Here is a 27033-nt window from a genome sequence, read left to right on the forward strand (position 1 = left end):
AATTTTCTGGAGTAAATGAGCTAAAAACATATTTTATTTAATTGGCGAAAAATAGAATAACTAGACATAAACTTTTTTTACTCCACAACATTAACGCTAATAATACTATCCCGTCACACACTTAATATTTTGATGAGTGTGATTGGTGGAGGAAATGAGAAAAATATAATAAGTGAAAATGGAAAAAAACAAAAAAAAAATTAAAAAGAGAGAAGAATAGAGTAGAAAGACAAAAAAACAAAATAAAATTACTCTCGCATAACCTAGTGTAGTGTTTAGTGTATATTTTCCTTTGTTTTCAATAGTGATTGGCAATGCTCCAGCGTTATAGTAATAACAAAATTTCTAAGAGCATCATTATCCGAGAAGGTTTCTTAATTTTGTTTTTTTTTTCTTTTTTGAATTTAGAAAAAAAAATTAAAAACAATAATCACGGACCGCCACGTGTCAGTGGAGCCTGTGAATAGTGTAAGCAATCCTTGAGGACCAACTAATATTTGATAGTTTTGGTAACCGGTTTCTTAAAAAAAAAGTGGGTTCTACGTGGTATCCACACGCTAAGAACTCTTTCTGTATCTCTGGATAAAGATGTTCTGAAGTGATATTTTATAACTACAATACAGTCGCATATTTTAACGTAATAAGTTGCGGTACAATACAGCCACAGCCGATATCTTATACTTTTTATACTTTTCACACCGATTATCTGATATAGAGTTTTAAAAAAGGCCACATGGCACCTGGAGCCACCACAAAAAGGCAAACTTAATTGTAACACCGGTACGACTAATAAAAATTATTTAAACAATCTATAGATTAATTCAAGATTCTGAGAGATACTGCCCAAATAGGCAAATATATCAACTGACCAACCATGTCTATTTAATGAATAAAAGACTTCTACAGCGGGAATATACTCTACGACAAGGGCATATATAGTAGCTAACGTGCATATTTGTAATAATATTCAGGCAACATAAAATAAGATTTAAATATTGAAAATATGACAATGGTATATATAGAACTATAAGTGCAGTAAGTTATGCATTCGGATTCGAGCATATTCGTTCCCTCAATCCTCTACCGGGTCTTATTGTTATCATAATAAAATCAACTTTGTTGTCATGTGGTTTTGTGCATCTTATAAATATATATGGTCGACAAAAAAAGTATTTACTTTTAAGAAGATCCCTTTGCTCGAGTCTCGACTCTGCCGTCATGTTCATATACTAGCTGTATACATACGTTAATCATACATAAATCTACAAAAAAATCAGTTACCTGATATAAGCATATATTCGTCTATATTACTTTGCTGTGATAGTTAATTTCGTGCTAACAAAAGAGAGTAGTCCCAATATTTTTTACTAACAAAAACATGATCATTAAGCACAATGATAATAGATAAACAATGATAATAGATAACGCCATACTGGAAATTTGTTCTAAGTTGAACCCAATATGACTAACATTTTTTTTTTGGGTCTAAATGTTAAGATTTATAACAATTTTCTGAGTTTTACAATGTTGTGATTGACACAACTTATTACAAAATGGAGCAAATGAGAGAGTAAAAGAGAGATCAGTTTAGAAAGGGTAGCATTAACTATAAGGGGAAACAAACCAAAAGTACAACTCGAGAAGGGAGGGCGAGGCTGCAGTCACTGATGGAAGCGAGAGCAACCTATCCCGCGTACAACGATCCACCACCTTGAAGAACGCCTCTTGAGTCATCCAAGCATCTCTGAAAATGCGGGCATTCCTTTCACGTCATAGGTTGTAGATAATAACTTGATTAAAAAGCTTCAGCACTGCTACAGCCCGAGAAGCATGAGGTCCCTGCAGCTGCCGGCAAAGATCAGCCACTGCGGCAACATAGGTAGGAGGAAACGCCAAGAACCTGCCACAAAAACGATTCCAAGCGACAGTAGCAAACGAACACTCAAAGAACAGATGAGAATGAGATTCATCAGCATCAGATGATAGAACACAACCTGGTGGAAGAGTTATTCCCCAAGAAATCATCATGTCTCGAGTTGGAAGTCTTTTTAGAACAGCAGTCCAAGCAATGTAAGAGGAACGAGGTATCTCCTCTTTGAACCAAACCACTGAGTGCCAATGAACCTGCGAGTTAGGAATGCGCAGCCTCTCCCAAGTTACAAAAGAGGAGAAAGAAGCACTGAAACCACCCGAGCGGTTTCTCCACAGGTATACATCACTGCCATTAGCGTCACATGGGACAGTCATTGTAGATAGTATTACTTGTAGCGTCTCAGCATATTCAGAACGTGCAGGGGGTAAGTTCCAGTGTCCATCTCGAACAGCTTGCTAGACAGTAGCATTTATAGGAATCCTAAGAGACGCATGCCCTGAGCTCCCGAAGAGAAGGTGTAAAGGACCCAGCTCAGTCCAATAATCATACCAAAACAAAGCTGTATTCCCATCTGTGACGCTGCAGCGGAGATAGAGCTGAAGCTCCTGCCTCAAGTCAAGCATGCTTCGAACATTCTTTGAAAACCTCGGCGAATCGTTAATAAGCCAAATGCTTCTTCCCCCAAATCTGTTGCTTTTCAGCCAAGGAACCCATAGAGACCCTGAAGCAGAGAAGAAAAGCTAGATTCTCTTCAATTTGAAAACCATCTCAAAGTCCTCAAGTTTCCTAATTCCCAAACCTCCCTCTGTTTTTGGTTTACAAATATCTGACCAAGAAATTCTTGCTCTAACCGCTGAGGAAGTGTTATTCTTCCATAGGAAACCAGAACAAAGAGAATCCACTTTTGCATAAAACCATTTTGGTAGCACAAAAACAGAGCTCCAGAAGTTCACCATGCCGTATATAACTGAGGAAATCATCTGAACTTTACCAGCAAATGAAAGAAATTTTACTGTCCAAGAGTGAAGTTTAGCAGTAATATGATCCAATAATGGTTGCAAGGTAGCTGCTGAGATCCTTTTGGGGCTTAAAGGCAATCCTAAATATCTTGTTGGAAACTCTCCACGCTTGAAACCCGAAAGATCACTTAGAACAGAAAATTGAATATCAAAGTAACTTCCATAGAAGATCTCAGATTTTGACTCATTTGTGTCTAACCCGAACCAGTCCTTGAATTGGCGCATTACATCCTTGACACCCGACGTTGAAGCACGAGAACCATCAGAGAAAACCAAGAAATCATCCGCAAAGAATAAGGGAGTGAGCTTAGGAGCAGTACAGAGCGGATGTAACTTAAAGGCACCATCGGCCTCGGCCTTGTTCAACAGAAGAGATAGTACTTTCATCAACATAATGAACAAATAAGGAGAAATAGAATCACCCTGCCGGAGACCCTTCTTACCCTCAAAAAATCCTGCTAGTTCACCATTAATAGCACCAGAAAATCTGGCTGAGGAGATACATTCAGTGATCCAAGAGATAAACATAGGCGGGACTTGTTGCGCTTCAAGAAATTTAATCACAAAGTCCCAGCAGACAGTGTCAAAAGCTTTCTGAATGTCTATTTTAAGCATATCACTCGTAAGGCAAGAAGACGTATTGTAATCCTTGATGAGCTCGGTTGCTAATAGAACATTCTCCCCCAAGCTACGACCTTTCAAGAAGGCCGCTTGATTTGGACTAACACATTTGGTGAGAATAGGCTTGAGACGGTTCACAATGATTTTTGAGATAAGCTTGTAAACAATGTTACAACAGCTGATGGGTCTGTAGTCACCAAGCGCGCATGCTTGAGGCTTCTTTGGAATTAAAACTATTGATGTAGTGTTCATGTCCTTGAGCAGTCGACTATTCCTGAAAAACTCTCGAACAACTATGATGATGTCCTCGCCCACTGTCTCCCAAGACGCTCGAATAAACTCAACTGAGTAGCCATCCGGTCCCGGGCTCTTGTTCAGTGGCATAGAGAATAAAGTTTCTTTTATTTCAGCTGCAGTTACCTCACGTTTCAAGTAGTTCTGCTGAAGTTCGGAGCACCGGAAAGGGAGCATATTTCTCAGCTCATTAGTCGTGGCCGAAGAGAAATGAAGGTCAGTAGAACCAAGAATCCCTTGGAAGTAATCAGCAGCATGTGCTTTTATATCCTCTACTCCGTAGAGAAAATTTTCATTGCCATCCTTCAGAAAGTGTATATGATTATTTGAAGCGTGATGAGATACCATTCTATGATAAAATGGGGTGTTGCGGTCTCCAAGATTAGCCCATCTAACTCTTGATCTCTGTTTATAATATTTCTCCGCAGCCTTGAGAAGAATATTCAACTTATCGCGTTCAGGGTGCTCTTTTCGGACTGTAGACCCATCAGGCGAGGTAAGCAAACGTCTCTGAAGCTCATCCACCTTTTATTTTTGAACCTTAACTCTTTGGGAGATACCACTAAAGTGTCGTTTGTTAAGACTATGCAGAGGTCTCTCTAACAACTTTAGCGATCGAATCAACTTGAATTGATCTGTACCCATAATCTGACCACATTTCCAAACTTCACTAACTGTTTCAGCATACTCTAGATGATCTATCATATGATGGAAGAATTTAAACGGTTTGATAATCTGTCGTCTGATAGCTGTCAATATGACTGACATTGTAATATGAACAGAACAAATCCCCAAAATTTGTTTCCCATATTTTCTTATTTCACGTATACAAACAGAGGCGGACCCACATGGTGAAATGTCAACTGACACAGGTTAAATTATAAAAACTAAATATGCAAGCTGTGGTGCAATATGTTACCCTGGCTATTTAAGTGTGGCACCCCTTAATCTTAGGTTCAAACCTTTATATGGACTCTTACTTGAGATTTTTGTTTATATTCTTAATTTTAATCAACACTTAGTTTATTTGACACACCTAATAAAAAATGCTGGGTCCGCCATTGTATACAAGTCAACAAAATTGGAATAAAAGAAAAACGAATAGAACAACGATAATGTGCAAATTAAAAATGGCATGTATCATGAGTATTAATACTATTGTTTTCGGTGCAAAACTCTACAGTCTATACACTCTTTTCGTCACGGTATTAAATTTTCTAACATGGGATACAATAACAGTACAATAAAAATGAATCAATACATTAGAGAGGGTACGTAAAAACGAATTAATTTTTAGTGACATGATAATTGCGAGTAGAAGAAGACATCGCCGGCGAGCTACATCGGACTACCACCTCTTCGCTATGGCTTCCCGATCCTTCTTCCACAATAATAGACGGCGTAAAATTGAAGTGGCTCGGCCACTGTGGCGGTGGTGGTGCGGCCATTGCTCCATAGATCCCGTTGGTGGTGGTTGTGGTGGTCGTCGTGGTAGTGCCGCTAGTGGTGGCTCTTCCGGTGGTCTTTCCCGAAGAGTAGTCAGATTGTGGTACCCATAAACCCCCGACGACTACGAAATGTTGCTTTTGAGAGTTCCCGTTGTTAGGGACTGTTTGGCTTGGTCTTCTTGTATGCAGTCTATATTTCTGTTATATATCCAATTTAAAAAATAACATCAGTTTTGTCTAGAGATAGAGTTCTTACTGCCCTAAATTTATAATTCAAATCGTGGAAAGAAAAGAAATGCATGCGTTACCTGTAAATGGCTTTTAACTTCATCATTTGTTAATCCATCAACCTTCATTAACTCCCTTATTTGCTTTGGCGTAGCTACTGAAAAATGGAGCCAAAATAAATATCCTAACTAAAAATTTGACGAACCCTAAATACTAAAGTATTTGTCTATTTTGAGAAATACTAAAGTATTTGTCAAATCTTTAGAAAATTAAATAGCTCGTATAGGAATATTATTAAAACTAACCATGAGGTCCACCTAAGTGTTGGAGAGCGTTCAAGAAGCGTCTATGCAACTGCGACGACCAACACCTTCTCTGCTTTCTCTCCGTCTCTCTCCTCCTTCGTTCGCCACTGTTAGCCATTGCATTTGCATCTTCTCTCATACTTTCATCTCTCTTCACCACCGTCTCCATCATCTGTTGCGACTGTTCCTGAAATGCAAAATGAAAATATTTAGATTGTCGTCGTGAGATTTTGTCTTGAGTTACGATATATGGGTTCTCTAATATAATTACCTCTTTTGGAAGAAGCGGGTCTGGTTGGTTCCAGAGCTGAACAGACTTAAGCCAATCAGACTTCATGATCTTGTCCTCAGAATCATTTTCGGGGTCGTGATTTCCCTGTTCATCCTCGAATTCTTCTTCTACCTCTTCTTCATTAAAGGTCGATGAGTCTTTAATGGTAAGAAATTGTTCCAAGACAGGCGTACATTGTCCGGTTGTTTGCTCGGAGCACTCTGATTGCCCGTACACATTATCTGTGGCCGTCTCCGTTATCTCCTTCTTACACCTCTCGATCGCTTAACAGACAAAAGAAAATAAAAATACTAGTATTTCATATATATTGTATTTTCTTATTCGTTTTATTCAGGAAAAGGAAAACATAACTCGCAATCTTGCATTTTATACGCACCTTGGGTTACGAGGTCTAAGCAAAGAGGAAGTTCACGTTGAAAGACAAGAATCTTGCGACGTTCTTCTTCAAGAGCTTCGATGTATTGACCACATCTCTCCTGGTTGTAGTCCATATTGCTTATCTTCTTAATAATGGTGCTTTAGGGATAAATTAATAATTCACCTCTAATTTAAGACTTATTCTGTTTAGAGAAGGATCAATACATGTGTATATATGGCTCTATAAAGCCTCTCAAGGATCACTATCTTGATAGAATAAAAAACATAGTCGGCATGTCGCATTACATGACGAGTCTTGCGGTTCATGTTTTTATATTTTATACGCCTTAATGTGCTTAAATATTACGTTTATAAAAGACACAACTAATATGGTTATTTGTTTTGTTATGGTATAGTAGTAGATAGGGGATGGTGAATACTCGGTACTGTGATTCCGAGTTTTTAGAATAAAATGCTGTAAAACAAAGCACATTTTAAGAAAGTATTGAATCTTTATTCTTCGGGATTTTATTTAAAATTGAATTTAAGAAGATAAAAGTCAAATATAAATGAGTAAATTAAGTATAGTTTTATATTACAGTTGTATTTTTATAAAAAAAAATTACTGATGTATTCTATAAAGTATGAAGAAAGCTATAGTGGATTATTCATGCTACAAATCATGTTCAATTTTATCATTTTGAACAAAAAAAGAATCAGTTTATCATCATTACAATTTTGTAATGGATACAGTCGGAGTCTCGCAAAGTTTCTGTAAGTTTCTGTAAATACAAGAACTAACTCACATAGTAAAACACAGAGTACATCAGAGAATATCTCTACAAAGATATGTGTTATTACTAGTATTCTTTTAAAGCAAACTTACAAGTATCTTTTTAAACAGAACTCGAACAAGATCAAGACCCTTCTTGACTTGCTCCCCTAGCCTTACACGTCATATTTTAAGATCGAATACAAGATCTCTAGAACCTCTACCCCTTAGCTCTTAGTGTTATTCGCTCGGTTACAAGCTTAGCGAACTCCACTCTTATGCTAAGAATACAATTCTCTCGACAACCCTAATCCACAGGTCGAGTATGACTATATATACAATACAGCCAAGTCGGATATCCACGCCTATCTACCCAATATTCCCTATCTACCCAAATATGGCAAGTTCCCTAAAACCTCTCCAAAGTCTTTTAGAAAACTTCCATCGTGAGATCTCCCTTCTCTACGGTGAATCTCTTCAAGCTTGCTCCCCAAGATATCTTCGTATCAACTTAGGCTTGATACGCAATCCATCCTTCAAGTAGCAATCTTCATCTTGACTTGTTCATCCGCACGTACACTTCTCTGTTGCAGACTCAGCTCCATTTGCTGCTGTACTTGCGTCTGTATCAGAACGTCCATCTGATCTTTGCATCTACAATCTCCCCCTTTTAGCTTTGGATGTCTCTCAAGTACCTGCACAGATCCGCTCAAACAGCCACACACATTCGAACATATATATCTTGAATAATACGTGCATTGAAATTGAAATTAAGGTTCAAAACATGCGAGTTCAAGAGTTAAAGATAAACATAAAACCAAAACACAAAAACCAGCAACATTGTTTTATCTCTCACTCCCCCATAATTAAAAAACCGAGAAAAAGAAAAAATTTCTCCCCCATAATCTAGTTCCCCTGATCATCTTGCTGCTGCGGATCGTCTGTCTCTTCTTCTCCCCCTGCTTGAGAGCATACATAGTTAAAATTCATAAAGATCGGAGTAAATAAATAACCAGATAGAAGTCTTACTTGGAAACAACATGCTTGCAATCTGTCCCACGACGCTAGTCAGAGTCTGCATCGCAGTTGCAAGCTGTTGAATTGCTTTGGAGGTCGTATCCAGAGCCAGCTTTGCCTCTTCAGCATCTATCGGTTGTCCTGGAAATGCAACTGATCCGAGGTGAATGATCTGGAACTTTCCAGCAGCTCGCGGAGACTGTCTCGGTGGCACATACCCAGAAGGAGCAGTCCTCTCAGATCGAGGAGTGCTTGGAGGTGGTCCAGAAGGAGGTGCTGCAGTTGATGTTGATGCAGATTTCCCTTTCTTCTTAGTCTGCCTCTGAGCTTTCTTTTCAGCCTCTCGTTCTTCCTTTTGATTCTTGAGATATTCTTCTCCCATAAGAGGATCCTTCTTGTATGGAATCACAGGCACAAGTTTCTCTCTTGGTATTCTATGCACCATGTGCTGCATCTGAAGCACACCATAGATGGTACGTGGAAATATCAACCACCTCGTGTCCTTCTTTTCTCCCTCTTTTTGAATGACTCCGAGGTTAAGAACTTGATTGTAGACCATCACTCCTATGTCAACACGGACTCCATGAAACATCTTATAAACGAGTTTTACACGATCAATGGACACGGCATTTTTGTTAGACGAAGGTACCCAGTTGTATGCTGCAAGAACTAGAAGTGCAGCTTTACATGGAGACAAAGAGCTTGACGTGAGGTTCTTCATCTCTCGTATCCCCTCGGTCAAGAAGTCAGCAATCTCGTCATTATTAACTTCATCCATGGTTTCCTATACTTCTAGCTCCTCTCCTTAAAGTGGTGAAACATCGAAGTATTGATCAATCATGGCCGGAGAAAATTCATACTTTTGCCGTCGTACTGTCACTATGACTTCTGATCCTCTGGTCATCTCCCCAGGCAAGGCTGCATAGAATTCCTTCACGATCTCAGGAATGTAACCTCTTAGGCCTGTGACAGTCTTCTCCAGTTGCCCTTTCTTGATTATACTCAGATATCCCCACGTGTCTTCTGAGCTTAGATCCACAGAACGTTCTGGAATAATCTCTCTAGAGGCAAAACTTGCATACATTTGCTCTGCGAGACGTTCTGCACCTGAAGTTGTTTTGGCCTTCGCTTGAGATTTGATTCCTGAGGCAGAGGTTTTCCTGGTCGATTTTCTCAGAGGATTGCTCTGCGTTGCTGATGATGGAGCTTTCCTCTTTTTTTCTTTCTCCTTAACACTGATTGATGGTTCCACGTGTTCAGCATCAACTTCCTCAACTTCGCTTGAGTCAGTGTTCTCCGAGTCATCTTCTTCCTTAGATTCTCCTGAAGAGACTTCAATCGCTTTAATTCGATTTTCTTTGCAAGCCTTGGTTGCATCAGCTCCTTTTGGAATCGCTTCAGAGGATTGTTTACTTCTTCCCTCCTTCATGTTCTTCTTCTTCCTTGTTGATCCCACTGGTTCTGACTCGACATCTGACTCAGGATTCAGTTGTTCGGCTGCGGTATGAAGATCTTCGGACAATGGTTGAGACGTCTTGCTCTGCTGTGGCGTCGTTTGCTCCTCATCATCAGAGTAGTCTACGAGATTCAAAGGTGGTGGGTTTGAATATTTTCCGGCGGTGGAAGGGTTCTTGTTCATCGACATGATTTCTTGAGAGAGAGAGAGATTTCTTTCTTTTGGGACTTTTGAGCTTTGAGAGCAAAAAGAATTGTTAGAGAGATAAGTTGGCGTCTACGGTTTATCAATGGGTAATCATTTCATTTTTGGTCCATTACCTCCATGATCTCCTAGATATTCGCCATATCTCACACTCTCCAAAATGGAAGTTTTTCAAATTTCAAAAGTTCGAAATCTTCCATTTAGGCTCACACAATCTCTCTTTCCCTTTTTTTCTGATGTCGACACGTATTGCCCACTTATGACTTGATCGGACCGAATCTTCACTATTCCACTGTGACACTAGATGACATAGACTGGTAACATTTACTCAATGATTTTTGCTGACACAACCACTTAGACAAAAAAAAATATTTAGTACATTAAACACGCAAGCAATGATAGAACATGTGTCATACAGGTTAATTTTCTTTTTAATTTTTAAGTACACAAGATTTTTGTTTTACCTTTTCCTGTTTGACAACTGTTCGTCGAGTGATCCAGAGGCTGGCATAGCTTCTGCTACAGATGCACCCTTCTGCTATATTAGATCCTCATCTGATCATCAGACTTATTTCATGTCTAGTTTTCGGACAAATATGCATTTATCATGTCCTGACTCAGTTTTTAACATTTATATGTCATGAGAGAGCTGGGGGTTGATACTTCTTTTTTTTTCTTGTCTTTTCTTTTTCTTTTTCTCTTTTCTTTTCTAAGAGTTTTCTTGTGCTCCCTTTTGGATGCTGGGAGACACATGACATCTTCTTCCCCTTGTTTCTTGATTGCTCTCTCGATGTGAAACCTGTACTTTTTGAGATCATGACGGCATATTTGGCAGCTCTTTTCCACTACTTGCTTCTGATGTAAGACAAAATCTGGATTGGTGCCTATGTATCAGCTCTTCCGTCATCCCCTGTACACTTACACAAACTTGTTACATCTCACAAACCCCAATGGAGTTTCGAAGAGTAACAAAACGGTTAAGATCTAAAGGTTTAGTGAAATGATCAGCTAGTTGTAATTATGTGACAAAGTGTTCAATCACTACCTGTTGTTCATCGACTAGTTCCCTGATGAAGTGATGTCGAATGTCAATGTGCTTGGTCCTTGAGTGTTGCACCGGATTCTTTGCTATCTCGATTGCACTCTTGTTGTCACAGTAGACCAGAAATGATCCAGTATCCATGCCATAGTCAGTAGACATTTGCTTCATCCACATCAGCTGTGTGCAGCAACTCCCCATCGTAATGTATTCTGCTTCTGCGGTAGACAATGATACAGAGTTCTGCTTCTTGCTTAACCATGCAATCATGTTGTTTCCGAGAAAGAAACATCCTCCACTGGTACTCTTCCGGTCGTCTACACTTCCTGCCCAATCTGCATCGGCGTATCCAGCAAGATTTCCATTCGATCCCTTTGAGTAGTAGATCTCAAGGTTAGGCGTACCTTTGACATATCGAATGATTCTCTTAGTTGCCTCCAGATGAGACTTCTTTGGTTTTGCCTGATACCTAGCACATATCCCCACGCTCAGACTTAGATCTGGTCGACTAGCCGTGAGGTATAGTAAGCTCCCGATCATTCCTCTGTACAGCTTCGTGTCCACTGGTTTACCTTCCTCATCTTTGCAACTCTTGTTTGTCGAGCTCTTTGGAGTTTTTGCCTCCTTGCAATGATCTAGTTGAAATCTCTTCAATAGTGCCTTTGCATAGGTACTTTGCGAGATGAAAACACCTTCTTCTGTCTGCTGTATTTGTAGCCCGAGGAAATATTTCAACTCTCCCACCATGCTCATCTCAAACTCCTTGGTCATGTCTCGAGTGAAACCATCTACAAATTGTTTAGATGTTCCTCCAAAAATGATGTCGTCAACATAGATCTGAACCACCAGCATTCATGTTTTCTTCTTCAGCACAAATAGTGTTTTATCAACACTTCCTCTGATGTAACCTTTGTCAACCAGAAAGTTTATCAACCTTTCATACCATGCTCGAGGTGCTTGCTTCAACCCGTATAGAGCTTTGTTGAGTTTGTACATCTACTCAGGATTAGTTGCGTCTTCAAAACCCTTTGGCTGATGCACATATACTTCTTCAGACAGTATCCCCTTCAGAAATGCACTCTTAACATCCATTTGGTACACTGCGAAGTTCATGATGCATGACATTCCAATGAACAGTCTGATAGACTCCAATCTAGCCACTGGAGCGAAGGTTTCTTCAAAATCAACTCCCTCGATTTGCGAATACCCCTGAGCCACTAATCTTGCTTTGTTCCTGACCACTATTCCATTCTCACCAATCTTGTTCTTGAAGATCCACTTAGTCCCAACTATGTGACCATTAGAAGGCTTCTTCACTAACTCCCATACATCATTTCTGATGAACTGTTCTATTTCCTCCTGCATGGCTTGAATCCAGAACTCATCCGAAAGTGCTTTGGTGTGATCTTTTGGTCCAATATTTGAGACAAAGCATGCTGACTGCACCATTTCTCTGAAGTTGATCTTCACACCTCTTGTTCTTCTCCCTTCATTCACGTTCCCAATGACATCATTAGATGAGTGATTTTGTGAATGTTTAGAGTGATTGTCTCCTGTGTCAATTCTGAGGAAGTTGTTGTGTCATTCGTTGATTCAGTTGATGGGTCCTTTGTTGCATCCGCTGGCGTAGGTTTCTTCTGTTCCTCATCATTTTCTCATTCCACTGTTGTGACATCATCGAACACAACATTTACTGATTCCATGATCATCAGGGACCTCAAGTTGTAGACTCTGAAGGCTGTGTTGTTTTCTGAGTATCCTAGGAACATGCCTTCGTCGCTTCTTGCATCAAACTTGCCAAGATGCTCTTTGTTGTTGAGGATGTAGCACTTACACCCAAAAACATGAAAGTAACTGAGGTTTGGTGTTTTTCCTTTCCATAGTTCATACGGAGTTTTTATAGTTCCTCTTTTGAACATAGACACGATTTATGATGTAGCATGCGGTGCTAATAGCCTCTGCCCAAAACCTCTGCTTCACATTGTTACCACGCATCATAGCTCGCGTCATCTCCTGAAGCGTGCGATTCTTCCTTTCTACTACTCCATTTTGTTGAGGAGTTCTAGGTGCAGCAAATTGTTGAACTATTTTGTGCCGTCCACAGAAATTACTCATGGCTTCATTCTGGAATTCTCCCCCATGATCACTGCGAATCTACTTCAGTCGTCTCTTCCCATTTGTAACTTGAAGAGCCCAGATCTTGAAGCTTTCCAGTGTATCAGACTTTTCACGAGTGAATCTGACTCATGTAAACCTTGAGTAGTCATCAACCAGAGCTAGAACATACCTCTTCCCTGCTATGCTCTCTGTCTGCATAGGACCCATGACATCCATGTGTACCATTTCAAGCATATCGTTTGACTGAATATCTTGAATCATCTTGTGTTGAACTTTGACTTGCTTTCCTTGATTGCACGGTCCGCATACAGTCTTCTATGTTTCCTCCAGCTGAGGAATGCCTCTGACTGCCCCTTTTCTGATGATGTTGGTCATATGCCTCATGTTCATGTGACCAATTCTTTGATACCACAGACTTGTTTCATCATGTGCAACAAAGCACTGTTGTACACTCTGCCATACATAGCAGTTGTTAGCAGATCGTACTCCATGGAGCATGACTCTGTTTTCCTCATTCACAGCTTTGCATTCTCTCCTTGTGAAGTGAACTATCAACCCTTCATCACACAATTGATTGATGCTGATTAGGGTTGATTTTAATCCCTTGACTAAGAACACATCCTTCAGAGGTGGTTTGGTTTTAACAGTCATTCCTTTGCCTTTGATCGCTCCTTGGCTTCCATCGCCAAATGTGACTCTACCTCCTTTCAATGGCTTTATCTCTCTAGGATTCTTGTGTGTTCCTGTCATATGACGAGAGCAACCACTGTCGAAGTACCATGGATTTTCATCTTTGGATATCAATGCCACTGCTTCTGATACAAGTGCCATGCTGCATCTTGGACCTCCGTGATTAGATTGGTTAGTTGATTTCACTGTTGTACGTCCTAAATCAGATTTCCTGATCCAGACTTGATTTCGAGAGCCATTCCACCAGTACTTTCCTTGTCTCAGCAACTGATTTACTTTTTCCCAAAAGTGATAGCATTTCTTCTTGATGTGACCCGGTTTTCCACAGTAGTAACATCCTCTCTCCTGCTAAATCTTTGATCGTCCCACCTTCTGGAGATTCTTAACTTTCTCAGCACCAATCTTTGAGGTAGTACCTTCAGTTGTTGTTCTCCCTTTAGAGTTGGAGCTTGGCACAAATTTGATGGGTTCTGTATCACCCTTTCCATCCCCAGTGTATCCTAGACCTCGAGAAGTCTGATCCTGTCTTCTCAGACTCAAGATTTTATCAAGTTCATTTGACCCAGTGAGCATTCTGACAGTCTTGTAATGATGTTCCAGCTTGACATTTAAGTCTGATGATCGAGCCTTCTCGTTTTTCACTTGTTTCTCTAGTAATTCAATATGAACAGCAAGTCGTACATTCTCCTTTTTCAGATCTGAGGTGTTTGCCTCCTTTTTTCTTTCATCATCATGTTATTTCCTGAGATTTATCACCGTGTCTTCCAGCCAGCTTTTCTCCTTTTTGAGACATAGATTCTCCTAACCAATCTACCGTCGGACACAGTTCTTGATAGCTCATTCTATCATCATCATATGCACTTGATTGATCATCATCAGTATCAGTTTCTCCTTCCACAAATTATGTGATGCCAATGAATGCTACGAAGTTAGTCAGCTCATCTTCATCACTGTCTTCTTCTGAGTCTATCACATCAATCTCGATCATAGATTTCTCACGTCTCCTCTTCTGATCATTGACGCATTCCAGTTGAGTGTGTCCAATTCCTTTTCACTTGTAGCACTTGATTTCTCTCCTCCGAACAGTTGGACAATCAGTTTTATAATGTTCATACCCCTTGCACTCATGACACTGAACCTCCGCTTTATGATCATTCTTTTCTGACTCAGATGTTCGTTTCTCACTTTCTGCAGCACGTTGTGATGTACTTCCTCTTCTCTGACCTGATTCGGCTCTACAAGCATACTTACTGGATCATCGTCATCTTCTTTGTCATCTGAATCTTGTAATACCAGTGCAACTCCCTTTCCTTTCTTTCCTCTGTCAATCTCCATTTCATGTGCTCTAAACATCCCTACTACTTCATCAAAACTTACAAGTATCTCTTTAAACAGAACTCGAACAAGATCAAGACCCTTCTTGACTTGCTCCCTTAGCCTCACACGTCCTAAGATCGAATACAAGATCTCTAGAACCTCTACCCCCTAGCTCTTAGTGTTATTCGCTCGCTTACAAGCTTAGCGAACTCCACTCTTATGGTAAGAATACAATTCTCTCGACAACCCTAATCCACAGGTCGAGTATGACTATATATACAATATAGCCAAGTCGGCTATCCACGCTTATCTACCCAATATTCTCTATATACCCAAATATGGCAAGTTCCCTAAAACCTCTCTAAAGTCTTTTAGAAAACTTCCATCGTGAGATCTCCCTTCTCCAAGGTGAATCTCTTCAAGCTTGCTCCCCAAGATATCTTCGTATCAACTTAGCCTTGATCCGCAATCCATCCTTCAAGTAGCAATCTTCATCTTGACTTGTTCATCCGCATGTACACTTCTCTGTTGCAGACTCTGCTCCATTCGCTGTTGTACTTGCGTCTGTATCAGAAAGTCCATCTGATCTTTGCATCTACAGTTTCCGGGTGGAACTGGATTTAGTAATTCGTAGAATAAAATGGAATGATATGAAAAGTGGAAACATAGATAACACATTTTGTTGGTTAATTAGGGGTTGTAACCCATAAAATTGGGAATTATATACTTGGATAATGATTGAATCACCGTGCTTTTCTTAATGAGTATTTCGATCCTATTCCAAACCTTGGGTTACACGAAATCTCTCTGTAGGATAAGACAATCAAAGTCTCACTCTTGTTCTAGACTAAGATACAAGAGAAACAAATAGAGCTTTAGTGTTTATCTATGTTTCTTCAAAGTTTTTGATGATCTTTGAACAATGAATCTTTTTCTCTCTCTCTTTCCTACTAACTATTAGTTTCTGATTTTCTTGTGATTCAAGTTATGAAGTTGTTATTTTTCCATTGCCTACAACTCCTTATATAGAGTACTAAAGGTTGCAATGGTTAACACCAACAGTTGCAATGGTTAGCACCAAGAGTTGTAATGGTCCAAGAGTTACAACTATTAAATCCAACAATTGCAATGGTTAACCAAAAGTCATATTGGTTCTTTACCAAAGGTTTTAATCATTAACGGTTGCAATGGTTTATCACCAAATGTTACATCGGTTTATCACTAGTAGTTACAATCACAAACAGATGCATTTTTTTCATCTAAACAATTGCAATCCTTCACTTTAATAGTTGCAAAGATTCACTTAAATATCCAACACATTTATGATTAAAAATCGTGAATAAAATGGAATGAGATGAAATTAAATTCTATTTTTGTATTCCATAATTTTCATTATTTCATTTATTTACATTCCTTTTTTAAATTCCTTTTATTCATTCCTAAACTTTGACTATCAGCGTTCGTGTTATAGTAATTTTCTCTGGCAATAATCATATAACAAATTATTTGTTATTAGGAATTTGGAATAAAAATGCTGGCTTGTAGTAAGTACTAAATACTTAGATAAACCCGGAAAGAAAAGTGGCATGCATGAGCTTGCTATAGTTGTACAAAATTGTCAATATATGATGAGATCTAGGTTTTGTTAAAGGATGATCAATAAACTTGTACTGACCAATATATTTGACTTCAAACTCAAAAGCCAAATGTCTCTTCATAAAGAAGCCAAATCATGGGAGAAGGAAAAAAAAGCTGTACAAGAAGATAACCACATTTAAGTTTTTTCCCTCTCTATTATTTCATACAAAAATAAAATCCCGTTATCCATTTGGATTCACATATATTCTATAAAAATTATTGACTTTGTTCAATTCGTTCTATATATCTATTTATTCGTTTCCGTAGATGTACGTATAACATTTTTGACTCTTGACCGGTAAATATTGATTAGTTGGATCTTTATTATTGCCAAGTGAAACATGAAAAAAAAAACATAACGTGTTGGACTGTATTAGCAAAAATCCTCATGCTTCATTCCAAATTTCCAAGATAATGATACGCCAATGCCTTTCACAATCAACAGTAGTTTTGATTCGTACATACTTTTAATTTCTCTTATAATACTGTTTAGATGATATTTTCATACATAAAAAAGAAGAAGACATTACTAACGATCTAGCTGTTATATTTAATGATATAATTATCGTGCCAATAAGCTTGAATTCGGTGATTATAAAGTCAATTTGTCTTTGATTAGATAGGAAATTATGAAATGAGTTGGCACATCGTATCGGTGTAAATCCCTATTTGCTTTTAATTGTCCCTTCAGAGATTCCGGGGAGTTAGAACACCTCCAGCAGAGGCTTTTAGAGAAAGTTCTAAAAAAAAACCTAAAAAAATAAATAAAAAAAAGATAAAACAGGAGAACCCCTGCTATTATATGGCTTTTGGAATTGGTAAACCCCCCCCCCCATATGTGACCTTTCGGTATTGGTCGTCTCTCTCTTCCTTGATGCTTTTTTTTTCTTTCTCAGAAATCTAGTCCTAGTTCCTAGTTGTTGTTCTCTTCCTCCAAATCCGCCCATGAAATCAAGGTGAAGATTCCAATTCTTTGAGTTTTTTGTATTGATTTGAAGCTTGTGAATCTAGTTGGAATTAAAATTTGGTTTTGATGATGAAACAAATTATTGTCTGAACTTCTTCCATTAACCAATGACGAAAGAGAAGAAAAAGGATAATGTCAGAGTAAGTTCATAAACTTAAATCTACCATCGTTTTTTTCAGTCCTCTGCTTTCAATTGAATTCTCTCACGAGATACTTCATTCTGTTTTTTTTTTTTTAATTTTCATGTAGTATATGAATGTCGAGTTCAACGTATCGATGCATTGCAACGAATGCGAGAGAAAAATCGCCAGAGTTATCTCTAAATTCAAAGGTAATCACTTTCACAGTTTAAGATAGATTTCACAATATATCCATACGTCTCCAACTTTTGGACGATCTATTAGTAAAAAAAACGTTTGGATGATCGATGAATAGGAGTTGAAACATTTACGACGGATATGAATAGTCACAAGGTTGTGGTCACGGGAAGGCTTGATCCTAAGAAGTTGTTGAAGAAACTCAAGAAGAAGACAGGCAAGAGAGTGAAGATTGTAGCGAAGGATGTCACAAACCGGTTAAGTCAAAAGCCGTCCAATTCATGCAAGGCCGATGCCTTTGCTTCTTTGTTCGCAGGCAGCTTGCGGAGGCTGGTGTACATGTTGTGATGGCTGTGAGGAACACAAAGGCAGCTCATGAGCTGATTCAGCAATGGCAGAACTAGTGGTCTGGCAAAGGTCTCCCACTTAATGTCGAGGTACACTCTTATCATCTCCTATATGAATTCTCTCCTCTGGTAATGATGAATAAATTATAGTTTGTAGCTAATAATGTCTACTTTTGAGACTGGAAATAGTCAATAATGTTTATTATCATATATAAGTGATCAGTCGTTTTGCATAGTAGAAACTTCAAACTGTATGGGATCTTGTGTACTAGTTATTAGACAAGAGTATTGGTTTGTTACATCTACGTATCTGATTAAGATCCCCTGTGTTCTTTTTTGTAAAGGCAATGGAACTTGATCTTCTTTCACTGGATTATGTTGCGAGATTTGCTGGTGCACGCTCGTTTAGGACCTTTGCATGTTTTGATTAACAATGCCGGCATATTTGCTATGGGAGGTTGGTTGTATTACCCTTTTAGCTACAAAGCATTTGAGCCTTTCCCTCTGTTTTGATTCCTTCTTGGGTTTTCACCATCACTACTACACCATTCATCATCATCAATGTTCTAATTTGATGGACCCAATTAGTGACAACTGGCATGCATAGCATTGATTTCAAACATAAACTCTTATCAATAATAATTAGGAAGGCAAGAAGTAAATTATCAAAAATCTTAATTATTAAGAACTTAAAAAAGGTTCTGCCATTGGACCATGAAAAATTTAATTACATTACAAAGGGTTCTAAACTTCGCAAATTACAAAATTTACAATTAAACTAATCATTGGGTTCTAACCAGTGGAGATGGTTTTAAGATATATCTTAAAGGTTCACATCAAACCACATGCAATCACATTGTAAAACCACGCCGTTTTTTTGCCTTTTTGTGATTGCTTACCATTTTCAAGCCCAATAGGGCCATATGTTGGACGACCATATTTAAGCCTTTCACAATAGTAGACTTAGGCCTGGGCATTTCAGGTATCGGTTCGGTTCGGTTCGGGTATTTCGGGTTTTGGGTAGTTCGGATAGGGGCTAGAGGATCCATTTAGTACTTTACCTATTTTCGGTTCGGTCCGGTTCGGATAGTTTCGGGTTCGGTTCGGTTCGGATAGTAAATGTAGGAACCGGAAAATATCCGGAAAAGTTCGGTTCTCATTTGGATCCGGTTCGGGTTCGGATAGTTCGGGTAGTTCGGATAATTTGGATAAAATTTCGGTTATTTAGGGTAAATATCAAATAATTAGGATGATTTAGATAAAAAATTTGGATATTTCAGATTACTTTGGATATTTCGGATAAAACTATCTGGATAGTTTCGGATACTTTCGGGTAGTTTGGATACTTTATAATAATTTAGTTATCCTCAACTATTTTCAGATACTTTTAATAGAATTTTAAATTAAAAATATATATTTAGTGATGTTATATGTGTATATAATTAATATTTTTATATATTCGGGTATCCGTTCGGTTCTCGGTTCGGTTCCGGTTCGGTTCGGTTATTTCGGATATAAAAATATAGGAACCGTTCGGGTATTTGAGGGTATTAGTCTGGTTCCGGTTTCGGGTATTTCGGTTCGGTTCCGGTTCGGTTCTTCGGTTCCGGTTATTTTGCCCAGGCCTAAGTAGACTATTTTGTCAAGTACACTCTTTAAAAATTTTAGGACGTCACCAGATTTGCAATTTATTTTATCAATCGAGCATCAAATTAAATTACACTACACACTCTACATTTAGACGCTCATGTTTTCTTATGCCACGTAAAATAGACTTTTAGACCAAAAAGGTGAAAAGGGTAAGAAAATTTTGGGAATAGGAAAGAAGAGTTGTAAGATGAAAAATGGGTAAATAAAATTATAACATCACGAATGAAAAAGAAACATTGAAAAATAACTTTCATGTGTTCATCAAGTCCACGGATTTTCATTGATACAAAAAAAAAAGAGAGTTTAAACTAGTTAATAAATGTGACAGAGCAGGGGGAGATGCACAGGAGATGAGGGAGCTACAGTTTAGTTTCAGCCGTACTATTTTGTGTTCTTCTGCTTCGGATTCTTTAAAGTTTCGGAATCTAACTGCTTCAATCAACCAAAAATATGAAAAGACTTTGTTCAGACCAAGATTTCATATAATATATGTTTGTGTGATTCTTTGCTAACTTCTTTTTTTCTCTCTCTACGACATTGTTTTAAGGTTTTTCTTCGATATGTCTAATCAAAATAGAAAGTACGTACCCCGGTTTAAAGTCTCGTGGACTATTTAGCGAGGTTAGAAGATTCCGTTTAAACAGTTACAGTCGACAATTATGTTGATCTAATTATACTGATGTAGCAGTAGAGAAAACAAGTATATTGTCTATAGAAAATGGTTGCAATTAATCCAATAGTTTAATTTATAGCACAAACCTTAAAACCAATGTCATTTTCTGTCAATACGAAGGCTGGTCAAATGTTTCAGATCGACATGTACAAGAGATCATCTTACTTTTTTTTCAGCCATGAAATAACTGGTTTTAACAGCGAAACTCGAATAGACTCGCTGAATATTAATGAAATAAAAACACTAAAACTCTTACTATAGAAGTATATGAATTTTTAAAAGTCTGTTACTATTCAGAAAATATTGAAACCCTAATTTACATAAATCCCAAATAGATATAAAAATTAAATAACAAAGATCAAAACACTTGATTTCTTTTTTTTTTACAAAATCATGTTTTCACAATACATCAGAGAAAATTAATATACTCGTTAGTTACGTTAATAAGATTCAAACACAGGGGTAACCTCTTTCAAAGAGAAAAAAAAACTTATACCACATGCATTTAGCATTAATTGTAGCAATGAAGCAAAGCAGAATGTATACTTTTCGTCCAACTTTACATTCCAGTTCCATTAGCAAGCAAAAATAAGTAAACTTCCCCACTTTGCTCAAAAAAAAAAACTAAAGTAAAAAGTGTGAGAATAGATTAGGGTATCTTTTGGCAGGACAGATTTATTTAAAATTTAATATGGGAACTTTAATAATATCATCATCACTGAGACTATCACTATCTCAGTAAGTTGGTTCAGAACTCAGATGATGAAAGTGGAGAGAGACAGAAGCTTTCGCATCTACAGTTAACGCCACGTTTCTCCATGTCTATTGCCTTTCTTTTGTATCAGAGCGTACTCTCACCTTTTTCTTTTGGTTTGTGAATTCTGAGGAGAGTAAATGTTCACTCAGATAATATATACTATAGCATAAATATATTTAATAGATTAGAAGAACTGAAAGAGAGAAGTCGTGAAACCAAGGATGGTTTTGAGATCCTAGAAAGTAGTAGAGCGAGTTCCAAGTGAAATAGTACATTCTTTGCTAATAATGAGTGACAGATTCCCACATCAACTTTTTAATTTATACTGTAACATTTTCCTCACGTTATGTGTATCCATATCCGATATTTTCGAACGTGTGGTTCATTCGGTTTTTCCATGGATCACTTGGTAATACAAAATTCAGATGCGATGGTTCGCTTGGTATTGAATGAAAGAATTGATTGAATTGATTGAATTGATTAACCAAAGTTTGTTACAATCAAGTGTATATATATACACGGTTTAAGCAAAAGGAAACTAAACCGTATTGGTTATCTAACTTAAACCGATATTATACAATATGTCCCGGTCAAGTCTCTGAAACTGAAGCTTCAGGTGGAAGGAAGAGACTAGAGATAGACATTCTGTTGAGAATAGAATGAAATGGTCTAGAGTGAAGAGGCTTCTTCATGATATCATCATGCTGATCAGCACTAGGGACGTGCATCAGTGTGATGAAGCCTTTCTTTACCTGATCACGAACGGTGTGGCAATCTATCTCCACGTGCTTCATTTGTTCATGGAAGACCGGATTGGTGGCGATATGCATTGCAGACTTATTGTTACAGAAGAGCTTCGTATTCGTCGAAACTTTGATGTTAAGACTCGTGAGAAGCTGTTGCAGCCAGAGTAACTCACAAGTAGCATGCGCCATGCTGCGATATTCAGCCTCTGTACTACTCCGGCTAACCACATCATGTTTCTTCGACTTCCATGTGATCAAGGAGTTACCAAGGTAGACACAATAGTCAGTAAGAGAGTGTTTACTATCAGGACATGTTCCCTAATTAGCATCAGAAAAAAGCATTTAGACACAACTGAGAAGAGGCAGAGTAAAAGAGCCCTTGCCCGGGATTGTTCTTGATGTACCGTAGTATCTTGTGAGCTGCTTCAAGATGAATATCGGTAGGAGATTGCATGAACTGTCTCAGACAATGTACAGCAAAGGTGATATCAGGATGAGTGATTGTGAGATATAGAAGATGACCAATCAACGCACGGTAGCTGGTGGGGTCTTGAAGCGGAGTACCAGAGTTTTTACTCAACTTAACCAGAGGATCCATAGGTACAGAACTCAGCTTGCAAGCAAGAAGTCCAGCATCAGATATAAGACTCAACACATATTTCCGTTGAGAGATAGAAATGCCTTCAGATGATCGTGCAATCTCCAAGCCAAGGAAGAAAAAGAGTTGTCATAAGTCCTTGATCTTGAAACGAGAACTTAGAGTCTTCTTGAGAGAAGCAACTTCTTCATCATTATTGCCAACAATCATAATGTCGTCAACATAAACAAGGGCTGCAGTGAAAACAGAGCCGTGTTGCTTGACAAACAATGTGTTGTCTGCTGGCGATTGAGTATAACCAGCTGCTAAGAAGACCGAAGAGAGACAATGGTACCACTGACGTGAGGCTTGCTTGAACCCATAGAGTGACTTATGAAGTCGAGATATTAGGGGGAAGAGAGCGAGAAGCGGGTACATAACCCTGAGGAATACTCATAAAGATCTCCTCATCAAGATCACTATGCAAAATTGCATTAGAGACATCCATTTGAGACATGCTCCATCCTTGTATAGTTGCAAGACCAAGAAGAAGTTTCACACTAGCAAGTTTAGCCACTGGAGAAAATGTATCAGTGAAATCGACGCCTTCTTGTTGTGTGAAACCCTTAGCCACCAAACGTGCTTTATAACGCTCTATGGTGCCGTCTGCATTGTACTTAATGGTATATACCCATTTGCAACCAACCACATTTTTACCAGGAGGAAAAGATTCAACTGTACATGTCTTATTTGTCTCCATACCCTGCAACTCATCAATCGTGGCTTTTCGAAAATGTGGAGATAACATGGCTTGCTTAAAAGATGTTGGTTCTGTCTCAAGAGAATAGGAAAGAACATAAGATTTATAGAGAGATTGAAGTTTATCATAGGCTAGAACAGAGGAAAGAGGATATGAAACTGAAGATGAAGGTTTAGAAGGGGTTAGAGCAAGATTACTCTGAGCAAGAGCACAATGGCACTGAGATAAGTAACCAGGGGCTCTTGTATGACGCATAGGTCTGTCACCGAGTAGTCGTCCTTGTCCTGTAGCTACTGGAACAGTCTCTCTATATATGTTTGTGGCATTAGGAACTACAGGTGTTGGAACTACATAATCAAGGACAACAGAAATGGGAGCAGGCAAGATTGTTTTATCAAAGATGTTCAGAGAAGGTGGAACAGAGAAAGATGTATCAAGATATGGAAATGAGTTTTCATGAAAGACAATATTTCGTGTAATAGAGATATTATTGGAATATAGATGTAACACTTTATAGCCTTGGTAACCACTCGGAAAACCTAAGAATACACATTTATCAGCTCTAGCGGAGAATTTGTTCCTATCTTTAAGAAACGTAGATGCATAGCATAAGTAACCAAATGTTTTAAGAAATGAGCAATCATGAACTTTCTTAGCAAAACCTCATAAGGTGATTTATCATTTAACAGAGCAGAAGGAGTTCTATTAGTGAGAAACACAGCAGTACAAATGCAATCACTCCAGTATACTTGTTAGATTGAAATAACAAAGCTCTTGCAACATTTAGAATATGTTGATGCTTTCTCTCTACAACAGAGTTCTGTTGTGGAGTATAAGCACATGAATATTGATGAAAAATGCCATGTTCTTGAAGAAGATTAGTAAAAGCAAGTTCAGGTGCGTTATCACTAAATTGGAAAGACAGTCGAAACATCTGATTTATTTTTCATCATATAAACCCAAGTAGCTCATGTACAATCATCAACTAATGTAAGAAAATACTTGTATCCTTCTATTGACTCAATACCAAAGGGACCCCATACATCTAAGTGAACCAAATTAAAAGCAGATTTTGACATGTTATTATTCGATACAAATGGTAACAGCTTTTGTATAGCTAATGGACAAACTGGACAGACTTCAGACTTATGTAAACTAGACGTGGCTATAGGCAATGTACCAGTAAGAAACTTTAACTTGGAAGTTGATGGATGTCCAAGGCGATGGTGCCATAGGTTCCCATCGACTTGCAAGGATCCACAGAATTGCAGAGAAGAATCAACAGCAGGTTCAAGAACATATAGATTGCGCAATAAACTTCCTCTACCAATCATCAAGCCCTTAGAAGACTCCTGGAGAAAACAATGATCAGGATAAAAGTGAGCAGACAAGTGATTATCACGCAAAAGTGTACATACACTAATAAGATTGAACCGAAAAGATGGAACATGCAGAACATTATGCAATTTGGGAGATGTTGACGATTGCACAGTGCCAATATGAGATATTGATTCCCTAATGCCATTAGGGAGAGAGACTGTAACACCAGTTACAGGAGAAGTCTGAGTAGACAGTGACAAATCTGAGCATACATGCGTAGTTTCCCCACTGTTAATTATCCAAGCACCATTAGGCATTGCATTGGGAAGAGAGGAAAGACATTGATGTTGAAAGGTGAGGATATTATTATCAAAACGAAGGCTAGTTGGTGGAAATGAAACGGTTATATTTGGTGATGAAAGAGGAGGTGTAAAAGAGACAGTACCAGCTGAAGATTGAGGATCCATGTATCCATTTTCATTAACCGTTGATTGTTGAGTTGATACAGCGTTTACAGTAGGTGTCATAAAGGCCTGGAGCTGTTGAATCAGAGATTGGAGTTGGCCTCTGTCCATATGTCCTAAAGACTGACCAGATTGCTTAGGAAGAACATTCGCAGCAACATTCTGATTGACGTATTGTTGTTGCATAAGTATGAAGTTGTTCTGAATCTGAGGTCGTGGCTGCGGATAGGTGTTCTGTCCTCTTGGTGCAAAGCCAGATGTTGGAGTAGAAGACCTGTTGTTGCGATGACTAGAGGGATAGCCATGGAGTTTGAAACATTTAACAACCATATGACCGAGTTGACCACAATAGGTGCAAAGAGGTCTAGACTTTGGACGAAAGCCACCAGAAGTCTGAGTAGCAGCCAGAACAGGATTCTCAGACGCAGAGGCAGCAATGGAGAGAGACTCAGCAGGGCCTGAGCTGTGAAAGACCGCAGTAGCCGGTGTGGAGGATGGCTTGATAGATTTATGCCTCTCATCCTGAATGACAAGATTAAACACATCTTCAGTTGATGGGATTGGCTTGAGCATTAAGATGTGGCGACGAGTAGGCTCATATGCTTCATTGAGTCCCATCAAGAACTTAGTCACACGACTTCGTTGTTGAATACTCTCCCATAACGCTGCTGCATTGCATTCACAACGGCCACAAGTCAACATAGTTCTTGTATTCCTCCCATAGTGTGACCAATGTTGTATAATAGGTGTGTTGTATAATAGGTGCTAATATCCATTGAACCTTGTTGTAAGCGACTCAATTGCTGTTCAATCTCATAAACCCGCGGAGCATCTTCCTGTTTGAATCGCGAGATTATATTCTTCCAGATCGATTCAGCAGTCGACATAAACAAGAGATTTTGACATATCCTCTTCGATACAGAGGATCATCAGCCATGTAGCTACCATATCGTTACAGCGAGACCAAGAACCAGAATCCCTATGACTATCCGGAAGTTTAGGAATCGTACCATCGATGAAACCTAGTTTGTTACGGACGTTGAGAGCCATACGCACCGATCGGCGCCAAGAGTGGAACTCCGCACCGGAAGAGAGACGATCGGATACCAAGATGAGACTGGCATGATCGGAGCTATGAAGATAATATGGATTCTCGTACTGATCCAAGAATGTAGTCTCCGGAGCTAGATTGGGGTTCATAGCGACGAAGACGAAGACGAATGAAGAAAGATGAGAGCTCGATTCGAGTGATGAATCGACTTTGGAGATCGATGAATCTTGATTCAGAACGTGGAAAGAAGAATCAAGAGAAAGTAAACGAAGGTGATGATTTCCAGCTCGAGAAGAATCAAATCGAAAATGAACTGAAGAAGAATCTGAGAACGAGAAAGGCTCATGATGATCGAAATCATAGAATCACCATGAGAGTGATGGTCTCAGCTCTGATACCATATTGAATGGAAGAATAGGTTGAATTGATTAACCATAGTTTGTTACAATCCAGTGTATATATATACACGGTTTAAGCAAAAAGAATCTAAACCGTATTGTTTATCTAACTTAAACCAAACCGGTATTATACAATAGTTGGTAATGGTTCATATGGTTTTTCTGTCTAGTATATGGTAACACACTACGTAAATATGATTCATTCGGTTTTGTTTAGCAAAAAAATGACTCATTCGGTTTTTCTATCTAGTATATGGTAATACAAAAAAAATCAAAATTTTCTTGATAAGACTTACACAGCTAAGATAATAAGAATAT

General features: G+C 38.5%; 3 protein-coding genes across 6 annotated transcripts; 1 reads left to right on the forward strand and 2 right to left on the reverse strand.

Moving 5' to 3' along the window:
- Positions 1–1770: 1770 nt before the first annotated feature.
- LOC106398372 lies at positions 1771–2247 on the reverse strand. Its single transcript, XM_013838941.1, has one exon. The coding sequence runs from the start codon at positions 2245–2247 to the stop codon at positions 1771–1773; it is 477 nt and encodes a 158-aa protein (XP_013694395.1).
- A 2413-nt stretch (positions 2248–4660) lies between these two features.
- Positions 4661–6716, reverse strand: LOC106398373 (transcription factor HRS1). Of its 2 annotated transcripts, none has more exons than XM_048758003.1 (5): positions 6457–6716; positions 6060–6343; positions 5789–5975; positions 5564–5637; positions 4661–5453 (listed from the first exon to the last, which is right to left on the reverse strand). In XM_048758003.1, exons 1-5 carry the CDS (start codon positions 6569–6571, stop codon positions 5094–5096), a joined length of 1020 nt encoding a protein of 339 aa, XP_048613960.1. In that variant the 5' UTR covers positions 6572–6716; the 3' UTR covers positions 4661–5093. The 2 variants fall into 2 exon arrangements, with proteins under 2 accessions (XP_048613960.1, XP_013694396.3); XM_013838942.3 differs by having other exon boundaries at positions 4665–5453; positions 5564–5640.
- A 10533-nt stretch (positions 6717–17249) lies between these two features.
- BNAC05G08920D (heavy metal-associated isoprenylated plant protein 19) lies at positions 17250–20481 on the forward strand. 3 transcript variants are annotated; one of them, XM_048758004.1, is made up of 5 exons: positions 17250–17506; positions 17585–17795; positions 17905–17986; positions 18091–18409; positions 18664–18939. In XM_048758004.1, exons 2-4 carry the CDS (start codon positions 17763–17765, stop codon positions 18318–18320), a joined length of 345 nt encoding a protein of 114 aa, XP_048613961.1. In that variant the 5' UTR covers positions 17250–17506; positions 17585–17762; the 3' UTR covers positions 18321–18409; positions 18664–18939. The 3 variants fall into 3 exon arrangements, with proteins under 3 accessions (XP_048613961.1, XP_013693804.1, XP_013693805.1); XM_013838351.3 differs by lacking the exon at positions 17250–17506 and adding an exon at positions 20298–20481 and having other exon boundaries at positions 17519–17795; positions 18664–18776; XM_013838350.3 differs by having other exon boundaries at positions 17493–17795.
- The last annotated feature ends 6552 nt before the right edge of the window (positions 20482–27033 follow it).

This window comes from Brassica napus, chromosome C5 (genome assembly GCF_020379485.1).
Source record: "Brassica napus cultivar Da-Ae chromosome C5, Da-Ae, whole genome shotgun sequence".
Taxonomy (NCBI): Eukaryota; Viridiplantae; Streptophyta; class Magnoliopsida; order Brassicales; family Brassicaceae; genus Brassica; species Brassica napus.

Coding starts and splice junctions, on each gene's coding strand:
- LOC106398372 (XM_013838941.1), bottom strand. CDS start 2,247: ATGACTGTCCCATGTGACGCTAATGGCAGTGATGTATACCTGTGGAGA.
- LOC106398373 (XM_013838942.3), bottom strand. CDS start 6,571: ATGGACTACAACCAGGAGAGATGTGGTCAATACATCGAAGCTCTTGAA. Junction 5,976..6,059: donor ACCCGCTTCTTCCAAAAGAG/GTAATTATATTA, acceptor TTTGCATTTCAG/GAACAGTCGCAACAGATGAT. Junction 5,454..5,563: donor AAGTTAAAAGCCATTTACAG/GTAACGCATGCA, acceptor GATATATAACAG/AAATATAGACTGCATACAAG.
- BNAC05G08920D (XM_048758004.1), top strand. CDS start 17,763: ATGACGAAAGAGAAGAAAAAGGATAATGTCAGA. Junction 17,796..17,904: donor AGAAAAAGGATAATGTCAGA/GTAAGTTCATAA, acceptor ATTTTCATGTAG/TATATGAATGTCGAGTTCAA. Junction 17,987..18,090: donor AGTTATCTCTAAATTCAAAG/GTAATCACTTTC, acceptor ATCGATGAATAG/GAGTTGAAACATTTACGACG.